Source organism: Periophthalmus magnuspinnatus, chromosome 4, assembly GCF_009829125.3.
Source record: "Periophthalmus magnuspinnatus isolate fPerMag1 chromosome 4, fPerMag1.2.pri, whole genome shotgun sequence".
Lineage (NCBI taxonomy): Eukaryota > Metazoa > Chordata > Actinopteri > Gobiiformes > Gobiidae > Periophthalmus > Periophthalmus magnuspinnatus.
Window position 1 is genome coordinate 16,488,475 of NC_047129.1, and position 25,451 is coordinate 16,513,925.

At 37.4% G+C, this 25,451-nt stretch overlaps 1 protein-coding gene across 1 annotated transcript; it reads right to left on the minus strand.

Moving 5' to 3' along the window:
• Positions 1–10,502: 10,502 nt before the first annotated feature.
• On the minus strand, positions 10,503–25,205 carry LOC117369835 (very low-density lipoprotein receptor-like). Its single transcript, XM_055221407.1, has 13 exons — positions 25,108–25,205; positions 23,297–23,425; positions 22,106–22,462; positions 21,715–21,834; positions 21,461–21,586; positions 20,949–21,117; positions 20,487–20,702; positions 20,184–20,302; positions 19,957–20,096; positions 19,742–19,883; positions 16,853–17,038; positions 14,887–15,026; positions 10,503–12,963 (listed from the first exon to the last, which is right to left on the minus strand). Exons 1-13 carry the CDS (start codon positions 25,169–25,171, stop codon positions 12,928–12,930), a joined length of 1,944 nt encoding a protein of 647 aa, XP_055077382.1. The 5' UTR covers positions 25,172–25,205; the 3' UTR covers positions 10,503–12,927.
• Between the last annotated feature and the right edge of the window lie 246 nt (positions 25,206–25,451).

Sequence of the window (25,451 nt, forward strand, 5' to 3'; positions counted from 1 at the left end):
GACCTGCGAAACCTCTCCTTCACACAGCAAGGGTGAATCAGTCTGTCACTGAAGCTGCTCTCCCAGGGCAGACAGAGTGTCCTGCAGGGGAAAGACTCATAGCCCAGCACAGTAATGACCTTAGCCAGGACCCTCCTGTCCCCCACCTCCTGCACTGAGTTCAGAGGACAGCCCAGGATGTAGCTGGACTTCTTTATGACCTTGTCCAGCTTCTTCCTCTCCCTCTTCTGTGATGCTGCTGCTCCAGCAAACCACACCGTACAGGATGGCTGATGCTTCCACAGAGTCATAGAAGGTCTTCGGGAGTGGCCCTCTCACTCCAAAAGACCTGAGTCTCCTCAGGAGATAAAGCCTGCTCTGGCTCTTCCTGTACAGTGCATTTGTGTTGTGAGTCCAGTCCAGTTTGTTGTTCAGATGAACACCCATGTACTTGTATGAGTCCGCTCTCTCAATGTCCCTTCCCTGAATGTTCACTGAGGGGGCAGTAGAGTGGAGTCTGCAGAATTCCACCGCCATCTCCTTGGTCTTCTCTGCATTGATGATAAGGTGGTTCTGCTGACACCAGTCCCCAAAGTCCTGTGTTAATCCTTTGTACTCCACATCGTCATCATCCTTGATGAGACCAATGATGGCAGAGTCATCAGAGAACTACTGCAGGACGCAGCTGTCCGTGTTGTGTCTGAAGTCTGCAGTGTAAAGGGTGAAAAGAAAGGGCACGAGGACAGTGCCCTGGGGCGCCCCCACACTACAGGTCATGAGATCAGACACGCAGTTCTTGGCTCTCACAAACTGGGGCTGGTTTGCGAGATAGTCCAGGATCCAGTCTGCCAGGTCACAGTCCACCCCGGCGGTCTCCAGCTTGTCCCTCAGGAGCAGTGGCTGGATGGCGTTGAAAGCACTGGAGAAGTCAAAGAAGAGAATCCTCGCAGTGCTGCCGGGGTTCTCCAGGTGAGACAGTGAGCGGTGCAGCAGGTAGATGACGGCATGCTCCACTCCGATGCCAGGCCGGTACGCAAACTGCAGCGGGTCCATCGCTGAGCTCACGGTGGAGCGGAGGTGGCCAAGGACCAGTCTCTCCAGTGTCTTCATCAGGTGAGATGTTAGAGCAACCGGCCTGAAGCTGCTGAGCTCCTTGGCCTGTGGCATCTTGGGCACCGGTACCACACAGGAGGTCTTCCAGAGTTGTGGTACCACCCTTAGCTTTAGGCTCATGTTGAAGACATGCTCCATAACTCTGCACAGTTCATCTGCACAGGACTTAAGGAGCCTGGAGCTGATGCCATCTGGTCCTGCTGCCTTCCTGGGTCTGATCTTCTTGAGCTCCAGTCTCACCTGGGAGAAGAAAATGACAGTGGCAGGCTGGGAGGATGGGTGAGTCCATGTGTATTGGTAGGCTGAACAGCAGAGGCAGAGGTGTGAAGAGGTGCAGGAGTTCCCCATTGTCCAGCCGGGAAGGGGAGAGCAGGCGGCTGGGTGGGGGGAGGCGTGGGTGATTGATCAAATCTCAGGAAGTGAGAATTGAGGTCGTTCACCCACAGCAGGTCCCTCTCTGTCTGGGCAGGAGGTGCTTTGAAGCCTGAGATAGTCTTTAGACTTCTCCACACCCCCTGGATGTGCTTCTCCTGTAGCTGTTGCTCCATCCTTCTCTTATGGCTGGCTTGGCTTGTCCTGATTTTCCTCCTCAGCTTCTTCTGTACAGCCTTCAGCTCCTCCTTGGTCCCTGACCTAAAAACTCTCTTCTTCTCCTTCAGCAGAGCTTTTATGTCAGGGTTAATCCACTGCTTGTTGTTCGGAAAACACTGCACCGGCACTGGCAAATTTATGGAGTCTGCCTGGAGAAAGAGTTTGAAACTTTGAAGGACCTACGCAACCTAAATCTCACACAACTCATTTCTATTCCAACTAGACCTGATCCTACAAATGTAAATAAAGGCACAATCATTGATGTAGTCTTAACAAACAAACCCCATAATTATAAAGCAAATGGTGTTTTTCCACTTGATTTTACTGACCATTGTCCAATTGGACATACTTAAAATACGAAAGTGAAAAAGACACATCCATGTGCAAAGGTTAGAAGATGGTATAAATATTCCAGTGAGCAGGCCTTTATCTCTGACCTGTGTTACAGTGATATCAGGCTAACATCAGCATTCACACACCCTGATATGGCCTATGGAACTTTTTTATCAATATATTTAATGAAATTGTAGACCAACATGCGTTCTAAAAGAAAAATTAGAATGAAAACTGTAATAATCCCTGGTTCAACTCAGAAATTGCAATGAATTAAAAAAGAAATGCTGCCTGGAAAACTGCTTCACACAACTAGGTCAGATTTGATTGGGCATCTTTTCGCCAGAAGAGAAATAAATGTTTATGAGCACTTAGAAAGGCAAAACAGCCTACTTCATGTCATCGTTGATAGGGAGTCATGGAAATCTGACAAAGTTTTGGAGGACAGTCAGATCCCTCTCAGAATCTAATATTCATACATTATTAACTGATATTTTATTAGATTCTTTGTGATTCTTTCAATAGGCATTTTATCTCTGAATGTGAGGTTTTGGATACTAATGGTGGTCCTTGTGATCTTGATTATGTTGAGTCTGAACCTTGGGCAGATTATCACTTTTTTTTTTTAAAGACCTTTCACTTACATGCAGGTCTTAAATGCTCTCCACTCCATAGACCCAAAGAAGTCCACGGGAGCTGATGATCTTGATCCAAAACTTCTGTTACCAGCTGCCCCATATTTAATTCAACCTCTTCTACATATTTTATTCATCATTCAAATGGCAGTGATACCAGAATTATGGAAAACAGCACGTTTTACCTTTACATAAAGGTGGGACAACTAACAATGTAAATCATTTCCGGCCAATATCTAAATGACCTTGTCTTGCAAAAGTTTTAGAAAAGAGTTTCAAATCAAGTTACAGGTTATTTAAATAATTGTTCCATTTTGAAGTCTTATCAGTCGGGTTTCAGAAAAGGGCATAGTACTGTCACTGCAACCACAAAAGTTTTAAATTACATTTTCTCAGCCCTTGATGTTAAACATGTATTGATTTAACTAAAGCTTTTGATTCAGTGGATCATGGAGTCCTCTTGAAGCATCATATTGGATTTGACAATTCTACATGTAATCATACATGTTTCAAACAGAACCCAGGCAGTAGTAGCTGATGGTTTTAAATCAAATTTTCTAACTTCAAGTAAAGGAGTGCTCCAAGGCTCAATTTTGGGCCCCCTACTTTTTACTATTTTTATTAATTCTATTGGTCACAATTTAAAAGAAAACCACATACATTTATATGCAGATGATGCTGTTTTGTATGGAAGTGCCCCATCTGCTGATCAGGGGCTTATAAAACTGCAAATTTAAAGATTTTAATGAAATCCAAAACTCCCTCATAAATCTTAAATTGTCTTTGAATGTAAATAAAACTAAGTATATGATTTTTTTCTAAAAAACATTTCAGTAACATGCTAAAAATCTTTATACGGTAAATAGTACATCCACTGAAAGAGTCTACACTTATAAATGTCTTGGATTTTGGTTTGATGAAAACATATCCTTTAAAAAACATATCTCAGAATTATTGTAAGGTTTAAAATCCTAAATGATCATTTTGTTACAGAAACAAATATTGTATCCAATGAGTACAGAAAAGTGCAAGCAACCTTTCTCTCCGTACTGGACAATGTTGATGTGGTACATGCAGACTTCAGCCTCTACTTTGAAACCGTTGGATCCATTATTTCACTCAGCCCTTCATTTTATTACAAGTGATGGATTTGTAAGTCATCACTGCGTTCTCTATGAAAAATTGGGTGGCCGATCACTGTCTGTTAGTCACTTGTTTGTTAATCATTGATACTGGGACATTTAATACCAGATCACATGACTGTGTAGGACTAAGGACGAGCTGCACCAGAACTGAGACGGGAAAGAGGCTTTTAACTGTTTTGCTTCACAAAAATGGAATATACTCCAAAGAAAAGCTAAACTGGATACACTGTGACATAATCACAATTTAATAATCTGGTAACAAACTTTTATACACACACTTGCTCCTGTTTTTAATGTTGTATATGGACTTGTATACTTTTTTGTTTTGTTTATTTTTTTTCTGCTTGAATTGTATTTTAAACAGGGCACCCATGAAAAAGAGCCAAGTGCTCTCATTGGGTTCTCCTGTTTAAATAAAGATACATAAATAAAATAAATAAATATTCGATTTATTATTTGCACATACAAGTAAAAAACAAACAAACATTTGGACAGACAGAAAAGGTAAATTTATTGTGCAGGAGAGAGTGAGGAAGACCACGACCTCATGAGACCACCTCCCCTAAAACATGTTTCTCGAATAACAGACTTACAGCAGATATAAAACATTTCTATGAATCAACATTTACTTTAATTGTCTTTTAAAAGAGTCCAGTGTGGAAGTAGACTTGAGAGTAGGGGCTAAATTATTCCAGAGTGTTCTTTGATTGATGCCTAGAACATGGATGGATGCCTTTCTCTAATACAACTGTGTTAATAATAATAATAATTATGTACTGTTACAGATTATTTAAATAATTGCTCCATTTTGAAGTCCAATGATACTGTTTTGTATGGAAGTGCTCTCTCTGCTGATCAGGGGCTTTTAAAACTGCAACAAGATTTTAATGAAATCCAAAACTCCCTCATAAATCTTAAGCTGTTTTTGAATGCAAGTAAAACTTAGTATATGATTTTTTCTATAAAACATTTCAGTAACATGCAAGCTACAAACCTTTACACACTAAATGGTACATCCATTGAAAGAGTCAACACTTGGAAATATCTTGGATTTTGGCTTGATGAAAACTTCTTTCTCCTTTAAAAAAAACATATCTCAGACAGTTTAAAATCTAAATTATCATTTTATTACTGAAACAAATATTGTATCTCAATGAGTTACAGAAAAGAAATAGTGCAAGCAACCTTCCTATCCATTTTGGATAATGTTGACAAGTGATGGATTTGTTACTCATCACTGTACGCTCTATGAAAAAGTGGGTTGTCCATCACTGTCTGTTAGAAGAGAACAGAACTGCATTAAGTTTATCTATAAGGGATTACTTCAAAAACTGCCAGAATACCTCACCTGCTTGTTAATTATTGATACCGGAACATTTAACACCAGATCACATGACTGCATAAGGCTAACGACAAGCCACACCAGAACTGAGATGGGAAAGAGGGCTTTTGGCTGTTTTGCTTCACAAAAATGGAATATGCTCCAAGGAAAAGCAAAACTGGACACATTGGTGACACAGTAACAATTTAATAATCTGATAAAAACTTTTTTACACACATCTGCTCCTGTTGTTGATGTTTTATGTGGACTTATTTGTTTTTGAAAAAGAGAGCCCAAGTGCTCTTATTGGGTCCCCCTGTATAAATAAAGATAAATAAATAAAATAAAAACAAAACTAGAACGTATGCTAAAAAAAACATAGAACAATGTAACTAAGTGCTTTACAGTCATTAAAAACAATCCCACATGTCCTTCCACGCTGTTCCTCAGATGAGAGTAATAGTACTGGAAAGAACCTCGTCGTGAGTGTCCTGACTTTGGGAATATCTAGGAGCCTGCTGCCAGAGGAGCGCAGGGTCACGCATATTAAGTAGCTACTCAGCTTGAATCGCTCTTAATAAAATCTTTGTTCATTATGATGTAACTCTTCATGCTTTATTAGGCTAACTAGATGTAGTTATTATAAAGTGAATATCATAAGGGGATCAGTAAAGTATGTATCTGTCAATTATGTTCACCTTTTTTCCAGAAGTTGCTGTGGGCACCGCTGTTGCCATTTTGGTTGTATTATTTTGAATGGGGCTGTCGATCGTGACAGCAACTAAGTTCTATACGGACTACAGAGCCGGTTTAAAGCCTCCCACAGAATCAGTGCAGTGTTGACTTGTTGCTCACATGAACATTGAACATTTTACACAAACCAACCTACTTTTGTCACTAAAATCTGATATAAACTTTTCCCAAATTCTCCATTGAAATGAATGGGATTCCTGCTTAATCGGAAGTGCCACTACAAAGAAAGTGTGGTTTTGAGAGCACTCCATTCTTGGACTCTCATGTGACTGACAGCAAAACGCCCTGTCATCTTCAGATACGACAACAGTGGAAGGTTATTGCTGTATTTGGGCCAAAAATTGATTCAAACCTTTTCACTTCCTCCTTCCACTTCTAATCGACATGACCCTAAATAGAGATAGAGTCATGTTCACACAGAATGATATGCCAAAACATTGATGCTGCAGTTTCCAGAGCAGTTTTTTGTAAAAAGGTCACACTTCATTGTGATTGATTGGAAAGTGTTTATTTGTATAACACATAAAGCACTTTACAGAATAAGAAAGGCATTAAAATCACAATCAAAACATAAAAAAATCACAAATAATCATCATAAAATGAACATTAAAAGAGAAGAGTGCAGAATAAAACCTTTCAATCATATACACAGCTAAACAGAACCGTTTTCAGTCTGGATTTAAACATTGCCAAAGTAGAGGCCTGTCTCACTTCTTCAGGAAGTCTGAAAGTGGACCCGCTACCAGAAAAGTTACATAGTGCACCTTTAATTTCATTTGATTGAATACAAGTGAATGACTCGGGTCTTTTGAACGGTTCCTTAACATGAACTGTTGAAACCAAATCCAGTTATTCAAAAGAACCAAATCTTTTTCTTTGTAATTTGTATGTATTTTTACTCTGATTAACCCTGAACCAATCCAAGACTCAGCACAGAAGCAGAGCATGACACAAGTAAGAGCTTTATGAACAAAAACATTTGACATTTTAAGTGTTTTTGTTTTATTATGATTATTGTAATGTAAAGTTTTATTTACATTACGCATCATTCCAAAGGGTAAACACTGTCCCACTCTCAGTTTGAACCATTTTAAAGACATCTGAGCCTTGGTTATATCTCTGTGATTAGTTTATAGATTAAATGAGTTCTCACACTGGCTTCTGTCATAAACATAAATATAAAAAAGAGCCAGCCTTTTGAATGGCTCTTTGAAGTGAACATATCCAACCCAACCCAAACATCCGTATCCCAGTGGAATGGCGGACCAGTTCAAGAATATGCAAAATGCGGAACAACTGGACCACTTTCAGAATGTGGCAAAGTTTCCCAGCTGAAGCCTTGATTTTCAAATCTTGTCTAGTGTTTTTCAAACCTGGCAAATGTTCAAAAATAACTTGTACAAAATAAGATTGTCAATAGATCGACAAAGTTGAGTCCACCTTTTAAAAATGCATTCTAATCTGGAATAGTTGCTAGTTGAAAAAAAACAAAACAGTGGGGAATATTTCCACCCATGTTTTACCAAGTGCTTTACTGAATAAGAAAGACATTAAATCACTACAACAAATCAAACCATACATAATCATAAGTAATCATCATAAAATTAATGTTAAAACAGAAGAGTGCAGAATAAAACCCTTTCAGTCGTATGCACAGCTAAACAGAACCGTTTTGAGCCTGGATTTAAACATTGTCAAAGTAGAGGCCTGTCTCACATCTTCAGGAGACTGTTCCAGGTTTTAGCTGCATAAAACTGAAACGCTGCTTCTCCATGTTTAGTCCGGACTCTGGACGCCAGCAGGAGGCAGGTCCCTGAAGTCCTCAGAGTGTGAGATGGTTCATATGGCACTAACATGTGGGAGATGTACTTTGGTGCTGGTTCATGGAGAGACTTGTTTTAAAGTCTATTCTCTGAGGTTAGGGAAGCCTTGACCAAAGAGTAAGGATTTTCTATGAGATTCCACAACATTTTTCTGGGATCTCTAAATATCATGTCGTTAAAAAGTCCCTCCTGATACTTAACCTGAGCTTCAGCCAAAAGCTCTCTCTCTCCACCTTATGTCTTTCTTGGATATTGCCGACTTTTTCTTTGAACAATAACAAACAACATAGCCGAATGACACTCAAACTTAACCCCAATATTCCACCTCCTCCTCAAAACAAACTGGACACATTCCTTGACAGACCCACAGAACGTTGCTTGTGTAAAAATGGCTAATATACCAAAAGAAAAAAGGCAGGGTCATGGTCAAAGAAAAACAAAGTGAAGTTTTGTCTTTACAAAGACCCAACGAGCTGAGGCGCGTGTTGGGGTATTTTAAAGATTTTACCTCCAGCGTTGAGTATGATCGCTTGTTTTTCTAATTTATCAGATGGCTCCATGCTTTAAATGTTTTCTCTGAACAGTTCACGTCCTCCACACCCCATGATATACGTCTGATAGTGAAACAATGACTCTGCAAGATGCAGTTCAAGCTAATGAGTCAGGCAAAAGAAAGCAAAACAGCAAATATTCCAAGAGACATTAGTGACACATCAGGAACGAGGCTGGAAGTCCCACAGGAAGCCGCATTCAAAGAAGTGGAGGAGCAGTTCTGGTTCAAGGGAAAGTAGTAGAGAGAAATCTTCTGAGATCAGGTGGAGTAGATCAACAAGCACCGTGCGATGGGATTAGTGATTCAAAGTGATTTAAGGATCTAAGCAGGACTTTGTTGAGATGATTACAGCTGTAAGATTGCATTAAATTTAAAGATGTGCTTCCTAACATTTCTAATGAAGGGCATGCCACCTACTTCTGTTCATGGAGAAGTTACACTTTGCCTGAAATGCTCCACATTATGGCATTAAATCAGTCTATTTCCATGGATACAAGCAGATGATGCCACCAGGTCAAGTTACAGATAAAATCTATAGAGAAAATATATTTTCTTGTTTTCTTGAGTTCTGTAATTACATTAATACCATACTGCGGAACATTCTAGACAAGTCAACCACCTCACTATGAACACCCTCACCAGAAGAGTATTAAGAGTATAAAAAATATTGTGTCTCTTAATTATAGTTTTAACATTTTTACATTGTCACTTTGGGTTGTAGTGTTTGGGTGGAGGAGGCAGACATACATTTTCCTATATAAAACACCATACAACAACTCAAACATGGGTGGGGTGTTTTTTCAGCCAATGTGGCCAAATAAAACTAGTCACATTAATCTGCATCATGAAAAAGTATTAAACTGTCTTAAAATTCTGCAAAATAAACATGTGGCAGACGGCTGAAAAACATTTAGGTGGGACAGAGGATTACTGTGCATGACATGCTGATTTGGTTTGGTCAGATGCAGAACAAGAATGTAGAGAAAAGAGAAGCAACTAGGATCTGCCCAGTTCTGACAAGAACTCATAAATATGACAATGCATTTTGTGCCAAGCAAATAGTATCACCAACATGCAAGAACTACCCGATCCTTTGTAGATTGATATCAGAACAGTTAGAACAAAACTCTATGTTTAGCCTCCAACAAGTGCCTTACAAACAGGAGAATATGATACATGCTTGCAAGTTTATGATGCTTTACTGAAGCCTTTTTATTCATTAATTTTTTTGCCAATTTGATAAATACTTTTTCAATAATCCATATTGTATTTATATCTATATGTTTTATTTTGGACAGAATGTTTGCACTTTGTCGGTAGGAAGCTCATGTAGGCTATTTAAACACCAAAACTGGTAAAAATGTTTGGATTTTAAAAACACCTCCAGCACAGGATTACTTAAAGCACACATGCCAGGTTTTCATGTTTTTCTATTTAATACTCAGTTTGGTGGTAAAGAATGTGTCGTCAATAGGTCATTTATCATAGTTTTACATACGTCCATAGGCCTTGGCCTGTGAAACAGAAGTTGAAAAGAAAAACATAAAAAACAGGAAGTACAGAGTTCTGAATCAAAACTTTTAACCAAAAATTGTTGTCATTTATTTTTATTAGTCTAGTAATCATTAGCAGAAGAGAAGCAGAAGTAAAATCATTAAGGAAAGAACTAGGCAAGATATTTAGTCAAGACTTGAATTTGATGTCAACTACTGTCAGTTTTGTTCAACAGAAACAACTGAATAAATCTTTTTATTCTAGCTGTTTTTATCTGTTAATTTGTTATGTTTTTGTTTGCTCAAATTATGAACGTGTTAAAAATAAACCCCTCAGCCCTTTTCAGAAGATGTCAAGTATCATGAAAAATACTTCTACTTTTCAGTCCTGTTCAAAAATGTAGTGGAGTAGAAAATACAAATACTGCTCTCAAATGTAGTGACATAAAAGTAGAAAGGATTTTCTAAAATGTGTACTTAAATATAGTACTTTACAATTTTTTCTTTGTTACATTCCACCACTGCTTCAAATATAGCAAGGATTATTATCCTTGCTGTGTGTTTACCTTATCATTATTCTGTGATCACATCGTCTCTTTATCGCTGTCATATTCTGTTTCATTATGTAATGCTGACACTTTGTAAATACGTACACATTAACTAGCCTTGATAAAGCAAAGAACGTAAGTGCAAGAAGTTAGTTCTGATTTCGTTGTAATTAGTTGTTTTTCAGCTGCATACATCAGAAACACAATTTATTTTTCTAAATAAATAAAATAATTTATTGAAAAAAACTAGTTCAAAGCTCAACAGAATTCACACGACAGAGGTCCATATTCTTCTGAAATTAAACAAACAAAACAGAAAAGGCAGCACCCAAGCGAGTTCAAAACAATCATCCACACTACAGCATAGCGTACAGTATATTTGACTCATTGTAGCACCAGGCTAAAAAGGAACAAAACTATTTTACAGGTCAAATAATCAGTAGTACTTTTTATATTCGTAATTACAGCATGACCCAAAACAAATTCAGAATTTCTAGTTTACTTTTCAAAATAGAACTATGAACTTGTGCGCTAATAACTCTAATAGCAGTGCTATGTTTTAAATCTTTTCATGTAATTCAACATAAGAACAGCAATAATACTGAGATTCCTTTGCATCCAGTACACATTAACATTTTTCCAGGTTTCAAAATTTCAACTAAGGCACTCCCGACTCTGCAAAGACAATTATCACAGCTAATTAACACTTCCACTAACTGCTTTTTGCATTTGTTCTACTGTAAAATAGAAAGTTTTAAAAAGAAAAAAAAAAAAATCATACATCAAACAGCTCCCATGTCTGAAAGAGAACTGCCTGAAGCCTCCAACAGCTGCTCCTCAGGGCTGTGTGGAGTAGGGATGTCACAGTATCACATGTTTGTGCTAATAACTGAAGAAACAACACAACTGTATGATTATCATAGACTGTAAATATAAATGGACATAGCTAACCTGCTAGCCGCCACATTGCAAAAAGGAAGTGAGCATGAGTGTACTTCCCGTTCCATCGACTTTGGTTCCCATTCACTTTCTATTGTAAAACTGTTGCCCCTCTCTGTGTAACTGCTGTTGTCAGGCTCATCATTTTGGTGTTAAAATGTTCGTATTAACCCGCTCAACATGATCCTGGTATTTTTATTTCAGTACTTGTCCTTAACTCAACATATGAGCATTAATAACAAACAAATCAGGCGCCTTCTTTCCCTGAGGTCAATCCTGCTAGCGTTAGCAACAGGTTTGACTGAACCGGCTAAACCAGCGGTGCAAGTGGGAAGGGGCGTTACCTTCAGCATCCTTACTCTGGGTTGGCTCTTTGGTTGCTATGATACTCATGGTTGGAATTCCTATTCAGCTCCAAATTGTCCCCTATAACTGCTCCAGCCTCGATGAGCTTCATGTGACTGGAGCTGAACACTATGGGTGATGTCACACTCACTTAGTCCACTTCTTTATACAGTCTGTGATATTCATAATTATTGGCATCATGACCAAACAGCTGTGAAATCCTTAAGTTTTTTTTTTCTTTCACTTTGTCTAATAAATCATATCATTTACTTATTATGTCACTAGCTTTATAAAATCAAACTTTCTGAATCATAACCTTATTACTACATAAACAGCCATTAAAAGGCACTTTAAATGTAGGCTTACTTCTTTGGAGCATAGATTATCTAACACACTTATTCTTGTGTCTAATGTAACGATTATTATCCTTGCTGTGTGTTCATCTTATCATTGTTCTGTGACTGTCTGCTCACATTGTCTTTTTATCTCTCTGTTACATTATCTCCCTGTCACGTTATTATTTGATGTCGACATTTTGTAAACCATATTTTTAAAGTGCTCTAAAAATAAATATTTTTGTATAATTTTTTGAATATTTTTTACTACCACTTTATAATAACTACACCATAACTAGCCTTAATAAAGCATGAAGAAAGACTTCATCAAAATGAACAAACTGTAGCTAACTTTAGTCACTACTTAAGAGAATAGGTTTAGGTAATTAACTATAAGGCAGCTCCTCCCTTCAGACAGAAGTTTTGCTTTTACTACTTTTTACTACGAATTTTTCTTTTACTACGGATCATATCTAGACAACTAACGGATTGCACAGACATATAAGCCTAAATCAATGTAATAACCCATTTGTTCATTAAGAATTACGTCTTTGTTCATGCTTTATTGAGGTGTTGCCACGATACTAAAATTTCAGACTCATTTTTGAAACTAAAGAATTGACTTGATATACATTTTTTTTGGACAATACTGTAATTTCTAATACAAAATAATAGTATGTTTAGTATAACATTTGGTCTTAGACTAGTTCGAATAAACTCAAGATAACACTGTCCAAGTTGAATCCACTTCGATACTTGCTCAAATGAGTATTTAGTTTTATTATCGATTAGCATCTCATTTCAGATGCTTTTGACAACCCTAGTAGTTATTATAAAGTGTTTCCTCGTTTTTTAGTTCTTACAATGATACTGTGATCAGAATATTATCAAAAAATAAATAATGATGTCCCTAGTGCTGATAGATGCCACTCAAAGATGTGGCAAGGAGACTTGTTGTTAAACCAACCATCAGTGAGGGTGGAGACAGCAGTGGGTCACGTCAGCTGAGTGTGCCACTGCTTCACTCACAGTCCAAGTCCAGCTTACATAGAGTTTCCTGGAGAGAGAGAAGAACAACACACGGCTTAGTGGTGACACAATATAACGCTCAATATCCTGCTCAAACAAGCTGTGGACACAAGGGAACAAACAACACCCTGGACTCACTGATACATCTGAAAACACCAGCTTAATCTGAGGGAAATAAAACACCCAGAATGTGCTGATACTTTGCAGCTGATGTCTATGTGGATATAACTGTCACTTGAGTTAGATTTTAATGCCTGTTTTGTTTTAACACAATCTGACATGTAAATGGACATAGCTAACCTGCTGTCCACTGGGATTCACATGAGAAGTGAGCATGGGCGTGCTTCCGGCTCCATCGACTTTGGTTCTAATTCACTTTCTACTGAAAAACTATCACCCCTCTCTCTGTAACTGCTGCTGTCAGGCTCATCATTTTGGTCTTAAAATGTTTGTATTAACCCGCTCTATATAATCCTGGTATTTTTGGTGTCCGTGACTCAAGATACAAATCAGGAGTATTCTTTTCCCGAGATCGCTCCCGTTTGTTTTAACACAATTTGACCAGAAAGAACTGACTAAATCGATCTTGTATTTTTTTTCCTGAGTTTTCAGACTATTTCTTTTCTTCAAACTTTTTTGAAGAACATCCACATACTTTTTTACATTGGCACATGAAGAATGCAGTAATCTATCCTATTTACTTTAACTACATATGACAAATGTACTACACACTTTACTGAAACCTTGACATAGTTATAAGATTTAACTAAATATCTTTCCTCGTTTTCCTCATTTTGATAATTATTGGTCTAGTTTACAATTTTACTTCTTGGTTGGACATGGGCAGCAGATGTGGCACCAGTTACCTAGCAACCACTGTGTAAAGAGCGGTAATGCACCTCATTAAACAAGATTAAGAAGAAGAACCATACTGTAAACAAGGGCCGATGTAACAAATAAAAATATATAGTGACACCTGTGTTTTATGTTTATGAATCCAGTGTTCCTTGCTTCAAAATAGGTTCTGGTTCTGGCAGAGAGATTCCTTTATAAACTCAGCACTATTTCCTGCAGTTTTCAACTTTTTCAATTCTCACTTTTTTTTTTTTTGACACTTGACTGATGCAAAACCGTGATAAATATTTGCCACATGTCCACAGGTCTTTAAACCGCACACATACAATATTTACACAATGTTTAAACCTCACTGTCTGACAAATAATCTCTTATCTTAAATGGATATAACTGTCACTTGAGTTAGATTTTAATGCCTGTTCATAAACTGCCCCATAAAATATGTACCCTGCAAACCTTAATGTATTTGTAATTGCCAAGTTTAACTCTGGGTGCGTCACTTCCCGAATTTGGGTGTATTCAGGTTCATAAATGAGCTCATCTTACGTACTTCACATATAAATATTTCCTAGAAAAAGAACCATCTTTATGTTATTAAATAGACTAAAACATAAGCATGTTTTTTCATTTGAATGTTTTTATTTCTCTGAAAAACATAATTACCCTTGTACTTGTTTACATGGAAATGCTGTTCCTTTGGTTGTGCTATTACAATACTCGAGTACGAATAGGTCGTATGGGTTTAACTTTAATTTCCATGGAATCATGCAGGCAATATCAACAAAACTTTATGATTTTTTTTTTATTTTTTTTTTGCACCTCGATAAAGAAAGTCAGACGATATTCTAATAGTGCATCAGTAAAGTGCCAAGATGTTCCAGAACAAAATGAATCATAAAATTTACCGCAAATGTGCAAAATTCTCACTTTGTACTCTTGTTTGGAAGTCATTGTAAACAGTTTTCAAAAATGATGAAACACTCGATAACATGGCATATCTCTAAACAAAAATTTTGACATTATACATTTTCCCACATACGTCCCACTTCCCCTTTAAAACATTACTGAACCATTGTATCATCCTGTACTTGCTTACTTTAGTAGGGCACTGGGTGGGCTCCATGAGAGGGTCCCTGGATTCTTTTAGGGATAAACTGTGCTCAAAACCTCTGTGTGGACGAAAGTCTTCTCTGCACCACCACAGAAACATGCCCATCAGAATAATAATAAGGAACACTGGAAAGAAGAAAAAAAAAAAATGTTAACGAAGTCCTAATGGGCTAGTGTCTGCTCTGTAGTTATAATCTATGACACCTGTGGATCATTATATTATCACTTGCACAATATTCACATAAAACAACTTTAATGGGAAACAAATGGGAGCTGACGTCGACTTAAACGTCATCACAAGGAAGAGCTGCAAAGCTGTCGGCCCCTCCTATGGTCAGCTGAAGATCACACTAGTGAGTAGCAGATTTTTGTACCAAAAGGACTTTGCGATGCTGCCAAATACTACGTGTGCCACTGATTACGTAAATCTTTATCCAATTGTATTTCCTTACAGAGCAGTGGGCTGGGACTGACCAGCAATATGGCGTCTTGACAATGAGCCATTAAAGATTGCTCAAATGTACAAGAATCACTCCAAAATCAACTTCGAGAGGGTAAATGAGAGGAGGAAACAACTATAACATGGCTAAAAGCTCTGAAAAGTTAATTCTGCAGAATAAGTCTGCTTTAATAAAATTATTTGTAACATTATATCAAGAAACTAGCTGAACACGAGTGGCTGTTTTGAAATAGATCTGAAGAATAGTTTTGAAGCATAAACACATTAGGGTTCAGAAAACTGTATTTAGGATTATGATAATGACTGGTTAACATCGAAAAGACACAAACACAGAGACTTTTACCCAGTGAATGCATCTGTCTGTAGTTTAAACTGTTTAATAACCTCTGTTTATTAGACGGAAATGACAGCCTATTGCATATGATGGCACAAATGCAAACACTGACTACATCCTTATGAGTCAACTTGGGAGTGACCATAGCAACACTGGTGGATATTGTCCTTAGCTAGCACCACCCTTGGGAGATCTCTGTATTCAATTATTTCCATTCCCTATAAAGTCATGATGTGCTTCTCTGAGCTAATAGTTTTAATGACAATGCTAACAGAACTAACCTATTGTGTACTGTTGCATTTTATCCTGTCCTATTTGCATTAACTATTATATTAAAGGTATACTATGCAAAATTGACTCCTGTGAGCTGTAAGCCATGTTATAATGTTGTTTCCTCTTAAAAAGCTTACCCAGAGTTGTGTTTTGTTTCAGTTACACATCTCCCAGCATTATTAGTCTGCTCAAAATGCTCTGTTCCACCTTGTGATGTCATGTAGTGGTAGTTTTCAAGTTAACAGCTTCTTCTACCTTTAGTTCAGTAGAGATGAGCAATTCCAGGTCTGAAATTATCCAAATGATTCTGGTGAAGGTGTGTGGACTTTAAAAACACAGGAGCACTACCAGTATTACATGACATCACAAGGTGGAACAGTGTGTTTTCTATGTGAGAGAAGAACTCAGCCTAAATATGCAGGGTTTGAGTTTAAACATGTGTGAATGAAACAAAACACAACTCCAGGTCTGTTTGTGATAAGGAAACAAGAGATCAGAGAATAGCATATAATCAACTGCAAAAATAACTAACTAAATAAATGCAGCTTTATTTTAGCGGTCAAAAGTCAACCCACACAACTCTAGTTTACACACACATTCATACACCAGTGTACAGAGACACTGTGGGCAGGTGGATCAAGTGTGTTGCCCATTCATCCGTGGGAGCTGGAATCACACTGACAACCTGTGAATCAAAGGATCAGACCGCTCAACCAATGATGTTTACGTTGAGAGCGTGATTTGAACTGTCAACCTTAGGGTCAGTGGACAAACACTCTACCAACTGAGCTACTGTCGCCCATAATAATAATAATTACTTTCTTTTGCAGTTTGGTACAGAAGCTTGTGTAACCAGCAGTGAGACCCAGTGAACAACAGTCTTACTTGTGAGAGCGAGGAGTCCTGCAAACGTGGAATCAGATAAAACTCCAGCAGGAAATGTTTGGGAAATGACTGGAAATTCTTCAGATCTGTTCTGTTTGTTTTCAGTGCAGCTAATATTCAGAGTCTGAGCCATGACATTCACTGCACACAAGTACTGACAGCGCTCACGACCACAGGCAGCTGGACCTAAGGAAAAGCACAGTTATAAACATCATATTTGTGTTATTACTTAAAGGTAGGGGATGAAGGATTTTTATTTTAAAGGTCTTGTATTACACACAATGGACTCTTTTGAGCTTTAAGCCATGTTGTTACCACCTCAAAAACAGCTGTGTTTTGTTTCATTCGCACATGTTTGAGTAACCATTTATTATTAGTCTGTCTACATCTCAAAATGCTCTGTTCCACCTTGTGATGTCATGAAGCGGTAGTTTTCAAGTTAACAGCTCCTTTTACGGTTAGTTACGCAGAGATTGGCAATCCCAGGGCTGAAATCATCCAAATGATTCTAGTGTAAGTATATGGAGTTTAAAAACACAGTTGAGCACTTTCTGCATTACCACATGACCTCACAATGTGGAACAGAGTGTTTTCCGTTTCAGAGAAGAGCGCACCCTAAATATGCAGTGTTTGTGTGTTAAACATGTGTGAATGAAACAAAACACAACTCCAGGTCTGTTTGTGATGAGGAAACATAACTATAAACAGTGTAATGCAGGCTCTTTAAGGTGTACTATACGTCAAAAGGGGCTCAGTGGTTAGAGTGTTGGTCCCCCAACCCGAAGGTCGGAGGATCGAGTTCCGCTTGGACCAAGTTCTGTCGTTGTGTCCTTAGGCAAGACACTTCACCCAAATTGCCTAGTATGAAAGTGGTGTGTGCGTGAATGATAGGTGGTGGTCGGAGGGGCCAATGGCGCAGATTGGCAGCCTCGCTTCCGTCAGTCTTCCCAGGGCAGCTGTGGCTACAATAGTAGCTTACCATCACCAAGTGTGGAAATGAATGAATAATGACTATAGTGTAGTGCTTTGAGAGGCTTTGACAAGCCTGTAAAGCGCATTACAAGTGTAAGGCATCATTATTATTATTAAAGTATTAAACATCAGATACTAATCAATACTAAAACTAGTATTAAACCTAGATTCTCATTTAAGCAGGTATCGATACTAAAAAAGTCACATTGATAGGACAGAAACGAACCTTTTCTGAATACCTTTAGAATGATGTCGAGCTGTATCAGAGCAAGTATAAGACACATAGACTAGTATACGACACTGCCAGGAGCCATTACTATCATTATTATCATGTTATCAGCATTTATACTGGTTTATTCATCAGGGGTGAACAGGTCCTTCAGGTTTAATCTGGACTTCAACCAAGTTACTCAAAGTATGTGGGCGGCCTTCAGCATCGCATTTGTATTTCTTTGGCACTGATCCTGCTGGTTCCTAAAGGGCTGATTAATATGGGCATAACACCAGTTTTTGTGGTCTGTGTGTGTCTCATTTCAGTTTCTAATAACAATAACACTATGGAACATTCCAGTCAAACTAGTGCTAGTGCAGATCATAGTATGTATTTAATTCATTGAAATTGAACCACGGACTTTACATTAGAACACCTAGTTCGAAGTTCTAAGTAAGCAGTGATATCCCCAAAATAAAAAAAAATTATCCCTAAAAAATATTCTAAATGTGCAATATGGTTAAAACACAAAATACAAGAATGAGTCATAGAAGCCATTTATTCAACTCATCTATTCATCTTATCTAAAAGTTCTCCACTACTGCAAAGAAAAAGTCCCCCAAGTAAATACTGACCTCCAAAAATAATTGTTCTATCTAACATATAAAGAAGATATAGTATTAATCATGACAGGCCTAATCATGTCACTTTCTAACCCCAAACCCAAACATTTCCTCATGGGGATGGAATTTCTCCAACATTTCTCCATAATTTTAAAAACGTCCAGTAATCCTGACTGAAATACTTCCTGTTCTTTGAAACTTGGCTTTGATTTACAAAAAAAAAATCACATGTACTTTTTCTTTGTGCTAATGCGGAACTTGTTGGTATTTTTCTGTTCTACGGTAAGACTTGAGCTGTAGAGGGTTGAATAAATAACTTGACTTTGACTCATTATAGATACAAATTAACTACTATAAGTTTGTCATTCTGTTATTTATTTATTATAAATTATAGTTTTTTGGGGATAATCCTGCTTCACCGTTATTGTATCAGTGGCATAAATTCATGCAATTCAATTAATCTTTATTTCAGATTTATTTCCATTTTTAAAAACAGACAGGGACAGTGACAATACAAACAGTAAACATCTACAAAAATTAGTTTCAGTATTATCGCTTATCACATATATTTTTCAGTCTGAGTCTTTAATGCAGTTTAAGAATAGACTGAAAGCCCATCTCTTCTCCCTGGCATTTAATACTAGCTAGACGGGATATCTTGGTGTTTTATTGTTCTTTTCCTTTGTATCATGTTCTGTGTATTTATTTTTGTGGTTGACTTTTGTGTGACACACTTTGGTCAGATGAAGTTGTTTTAAATGTGCTATATGAATAAACTTGAATTGAAGTGAATCAAAATATTTTTATGTATTTGGGTGGAATATAATTTGTTGCACTCCAAACGTATCATTACTTTTGCTGAATTTTGCCCAAAATTGCCCTACAAACGGTTTTGGTCATTGTCAAACCCAGATGAGTAAAAATTAAAATTGCAACTTGAACTGTTGCGAAATATCAATGAACTTTTACATATCGGACGAGTATCAATAAATAAATGCAAAAATATCCCTAAGGCTGTGATACTACTGTTATACTGCCTATCCTTAAGTATTACCTTCCTGTGTTAGTTATGTGTGGACTTACTGTCAGGCTGGAGAGCAGGATGGGAAATGACTACGCTGCCTGGTGATGTAATGTTTTTCAGGACTATTTCAAAGTGACGGCCATCATGCTTGTTTGCTCTACAAATCGAACGGCTCACTTCATCGCTCCAATATACAAAACCCTAAAAGCGTGACAAAAATATGTTCAGTGAAAGTTAATATACATTTCCCTATGATTAAAAACACTAATCTTACCTCAAACAGGGCAAGTCCAAAAGGCTGATCCAAGAAGCCATTTGACTCAACCACTGTTTTACGATAATGACCCTCAAAATTTACTCTAGAGATTCTCCTCAGTCCCTGGTCTGCCCAGTACAGCAGCTGGCGAGGTAGATCTAGGAAAAATATAAGATATAAACCTAGGAATGTTTGGAAAGCAAAATATTGTGACATATGTTTAATCATAATAATTCTTGTCTCACCAAGACAAAGTGCAACCGGATTATGTATTAAAGTACTGACTAAAGTCTTTTGGTACTGGCCATCCAAACTAGACTTCTCAATTTTAGGATTGTTTCCGCATTCTGCCCAGAAGATCACCCTATAAAAAAGAGAATACGTTGACATTGCAACACTAAATGTCTTCTTGTAAACCTTTACACATGTATCACATCTTTAACTCACAGATATAAAGTGGTGCATTAGTTAAACAAGAGGAACAAGAAGTCTTGATATACAATCTATAAACTGCATCTTAAAACATTTAGTGTCAAAGCAACCATTACCCTTGAGGAGGGTGAACTGCCACAGCACAGGGTTTGTCTAGTCCAGTCAGCAGGGGGCGTTGCACTGAGCCATCCAGCAGACCGACATGAACAGAGCCAGACTCTGCACTGGACCAGTACAATAAGGTGTGGAGCCAGTCTACGGCCAGGCCAGACACTGAACTGGGAACTTTGAAATCTTGCTGGGCATCGAGCTGCTTCCCATCAAACGACAACCTATGACACATGGAAAAAGGAGATGTTTGAAAACATGAGTCATGGAAATACCTACATGTTCATGTTTTCACAATAACACAAAATGAGTATGTGTTCATGTTAAACCTTACACATGGATTTCTTTTATAAACACAAAGTACAATGTAAAATCATTGCTGTTTGACATAACATTCAACAGCATTATCCATCTAAATTGTAAATGTCCAAAATATGATTTGACTTTTCTTGTCAGGTTAGTAGTTTTACCTGTAAATTGACATAGCTCCTGGCTGTGCCCAGTATAATGTGTTATTTGAGGACAAACGTGTCATGTGCAGTCTTCCACGTAAAGACTTGAGCTGTTTATACATAGACCCAGTGATGTTGGATATATGCACTCCTTCAAGGTCAGTGAACAGCAGCTGGGCTGCAGAGCCTGAAAGACATTTTTAAATAATTTATTTGAGCAAATTATAAATAAAACATTTAACAGATTAGATTCTAATTTCTCACCACAAAAAAAAACAAAAAACTTTTGTACACCACTGTACTTTTTTTTTTTTATAGTAGAGCTGTTCCTTACAGATGCAAATGCTTAGATACATGTATTTATTTAAGTTCAGTGAGAATCCTAAAGCTAACTGTCGTGCATTATTTTTGCATAACTGCACAAGTAATTCAGGATATGCAAATAATGGTCAAGGTACAAAAGATACAAAAGTATTGGCCTTTGAAGGCTTTTTTCATTAGTAACCTTTTCTGTTTAAATAAACGGATACCTTTAGCTTTACAGTCGCCTGCAGCAGAGCCCTTCACATAGTCGTCTTGGCACCTGCAGGTGAGCTCATTGTTTGTGTACAAACACAACTGGTCACACACATCAGCCTCAAGGCAGGGGTTTATTTCTAAAAGGAAAAAAGAGTTTGGTAAATACAAAACAATATTTAATATCAAGATCATGATACACTCTCAAATGACATGATTATAGCACTTGTTAACAGTTAAATGTGTAACATGGATTTTGTTGACTGACCTTCACAGTGGCTGTCCCCCACCAGCCTTGTGTTGTTGGGACATTCACAGTGGAAGCCTTGTGGCTCATCCACACACACATAAGCGCAGCCACCATTATTGAACAGACACTCATCGACATCTGCAGAAATAAATACACACATGTCCATTTGCACTTGTATTTGTGATTAAGTTAAATCTTCATAACCACAAAGCACCATTATGCATACACTGATTTTCTGCTTTAATTCTACTGTAATCTTTTATTTTGACAATGCTTATTTAACAAAATGTGTTCTGATTCAGTCTTCTGGTACACTTCTGCTACAATGTTGCCCTCTGTTGGTTATGGGACAAAACTGCATCATACAAAGAACAAGTTCCATTATTATTAGATCACTTATTTCACTGACCACAGTCCTCCTCGTCACTGGCATCGCTGCAGTCCGCTATGTTATCACATTTGTATGAGTGTCGAATACAATGTCCATCTCCACACTGAAACTCAGAGGCAGCACAAGCAGAGTTCAGGGAGCCACACACTCGCTCATCTTCATCACGTCCATCTTCACAGTCTGTTTTTCCATCGCAGAGCTGCTGTTTGGACAGGCACAGACCGGAGGGGCCACATGAGACCCCTGAGGAGCAGTTCTGACAGAGCCTCTCATCGCTCCCATCACTACAGTGGTCCAGCCCATCACAGAGGAACTGGGCTGCTATACAATGTCCAGTGTCACAGAAAAATTCACTGCCCTTACAAACGTGACCACCTGTAAAGAGCCACGAGAACAAAACTTTAATAAAGAAAAGATCAGTTTGATATTAACATACAGCAAAGCTGTCTTAATAAAACTAGACGAAGGTGTGACACTGGATAATGATTTGAAGTTGAAGTTATAGGTGTAAGTTTTATACGTGTAATATTTCATGCTTCTCTCCAGGCTGTATTTGAAAAAAAAAATTATTTGCCAGGAAATTAGAATATTATAGAATATAGAATATTTTAGCAAGCAGCATTTTTTTTTTCATTTGTACCAAAATAACTACATGATGCTGCTGAATTCTACGGGTATCACCGATTAAGAAAATAAAACTGAAGAACAAAGTTAATACAGAGCAGTGGACACCAGTGGAGCTGAAAACAGGGATTGATCAGCAATATGGCATCTTGAAAATGAACCATTAATGATTGCTCAAACGTCCAAGAATCACTCCAAAAACAACTTTGAGAGGGTAAATGAGAAGGAAACAGCTATAACATGTTTAAAAGCTCTGAGAAGTCGATTTTGCAGAATAGGTCTGCTTTAACTTAAGCACATTCTAGAAAAACAAAGTTTTCTACCCTGAAAATACAATCTGTCATTACCCAAAAGGTTTACAATAGATTAAGAGATTAAAACTGCAATGCTATTTCCCCACAGAAACTAAACCTTCGTAAAAAAAAACAAAAAACGTCCACATCGCATGCAACACACAAAAGCAGATTAGCTACACGTTTTATTTTTTAACTGTATAGAGTTCCAACCTCAAACACACATGAAACCTAAACCGGAGCCTGCTGTTTAAAAGAACAAAAGAGGGGAGTGTGTAAACATGAAGCTCACCACAATCTCGTTCATCTGATCCATCTTTACACTGTGGCTGGCCATCGCACACATCGAGTCTGGAGACGCACAAACCATCATCGCACCTGAACTGGACCCCGACCTGACACAGAGGGGGATCCAGGGCACCTAAATAACACATATGGCACAGGATACGTTTAACTGTAGAGTCATTCTTACAAAATATAAAATGTTAAACCTTGAGAACTTAATTGTGTATTCGGATGTTCGATTAATACATAACATTTTAAACAGTGCTGCACCTCCAACACTTAAGAGATACTTCAATGTATTTTAATTGTTTTCCAACCTGCCCAGGGACTGCAGATGGAAACTAGTTTTAGCTAAATCTGGTGTAAAGCATTTCCTTTATGGGATTAAAGTTTTTGCACATGGTCCCTGTTCAAATAAACCAACAAACTAAACTAAAATGTTTATAGCATAAGGACAGACAGGATCCCAAACATAAATGCAACAAATAACAATCTTACATTTTACATTTAAGAATAACCATTGAAAGCGTACTAGGTGACCTTAGTATTAATATAGTTGGATGTGAGAGTTGAGTTTTTACAATTGTGTTAGTGGATACTTTTACACACACAGTGACGTAATAGCAATGACAAAGAGACTTCATACATATGTACTAAAATTTATACCATGGTCAATGAAGCTAATGCTAAGCGTAAAATAAAACAGAAATAACTGATGCTTTGAACATCCACGGACAGACAGAAGGTTGTCAGGTTTAAAAGTGAACTATATTCTCTTTGTTGGGCCTTGGTATAAATAGATTAAACAGCTCAGAGCAGTGCGTTACACAGTTCTAATGCCACTTTCTAGACTCTAATCTTAATCTCTAGGCACAATCTTCTAATAACAAATTTGTCATTATTTAAGGTACAAAAGTATTGGGGTTTTAATAATATACAACTTTTTGTTTTTTTCTTGTGAGTGTGCACATTCACATGGCCAGTAAAAATATATAACTAGAATAATTAGATAACCCTGGTGTGTTTAAATCATAGACGGTGTATATAATGTACAACTATAACAGTATAATGTATAACAACAACTACAACTGTGTAACTGTATATATGCTTTTTTATACAGTCTATGGTTTAAATGTACAAAATAAATCTGTTAAATCAAAAATAACAGAGGACATATGTCAGTTTTATATGGACTTGTATATTTGTTTGTTTTGTTAGTTTCTAGTTGTATTTTAAACAAGGTGCCCATGAAAAACAGAGCCCAAGTGCTCTCATTGGGTTCCCCTGTATAAATAAAGATAAAGATAAAGAAATCAACGCATTTAGAAAACAGCTGTTGTATTTGGAAGATAAAATAAATGTTAAAATAATACATACATTTTTGCACAATTTCCAGTTTAAATTAGATTATTTATTAGATTATCGATTATATTAATAATAAATTAATGGACAAAGGGATGACCATAAATCAAATAATCAGATCTGTGCATGACAGAGCCAGTGTTGCTTACATCCATGGAGGAGCAGGAGGCAACTTCTGACTTTAATGACTATTATATATTCTAATAGTGAATGAAAATGAATTTTTAAGTGCACATCTGGAGCAGAAATATCACCCAGACGCAAACATTACAAGAGAAGTCTCGAAAAAAATGAACTAAATAAACAATATGGATACAGAGTCTTCATTCATTCAGCCCGTGGACATGCGCCACGCTGAGGCTGGACTAGTTTATGTCACACATCAAATTATATCTGTTTTGATCATGCATTTGTTTTTTTTTAATGTATTTTCTCGACGTGAAACTTCTGCCATACCGAATGTACGATCCGATGAATGCACGAAGAGAAATACAGTTAAAAAAGCTCCAAGGTGTCCCATGCTCGACGTCCTCCACACTCAAAACACGCGGCGCGGAAATATGACGTCACACGCTCAAACCTCTCTTGTAAGGGATGAGGAAAAAAAAAACAGAAACCCAAATTTGGTGTATGTCAATCGCTTTTCTCCTCTTCTTTTTACGTTTTGCACAAACCCAAAAGCCTTGAAAACAAAAGCTCTATGTCCAGAATATGAAATATAAAATGTAATATTAGAAATAAAATCGACAGTGACATGACCTGACCGTTCAAAAGACATTATACAGTGTGTCGCATTGTTA

Coding starts and splice junctions, on each gene's coding strand:
- LOC117369835 (XM_055221407.1), bottom strand. CDS start 25,171: ATGGGACACCTTGGAGCTTTTTTAACTGTATTTCTCTTCGTGCATTCA. Junction 20,303..20,486: donor GCAGTTCACCCTCCTCAAGG/GTAATGGTTGCT, acceptor TCTTTTTTATAG/GGTGATCTTCTGGGCAGAAT. Junction 19,884..19,956: donor TTGGACTTGCCCTGTTTGAG/GTAAGATTAGTG, acceptor TCACGCTTTTAG/GGTTTTGTATATTGGAGCGA.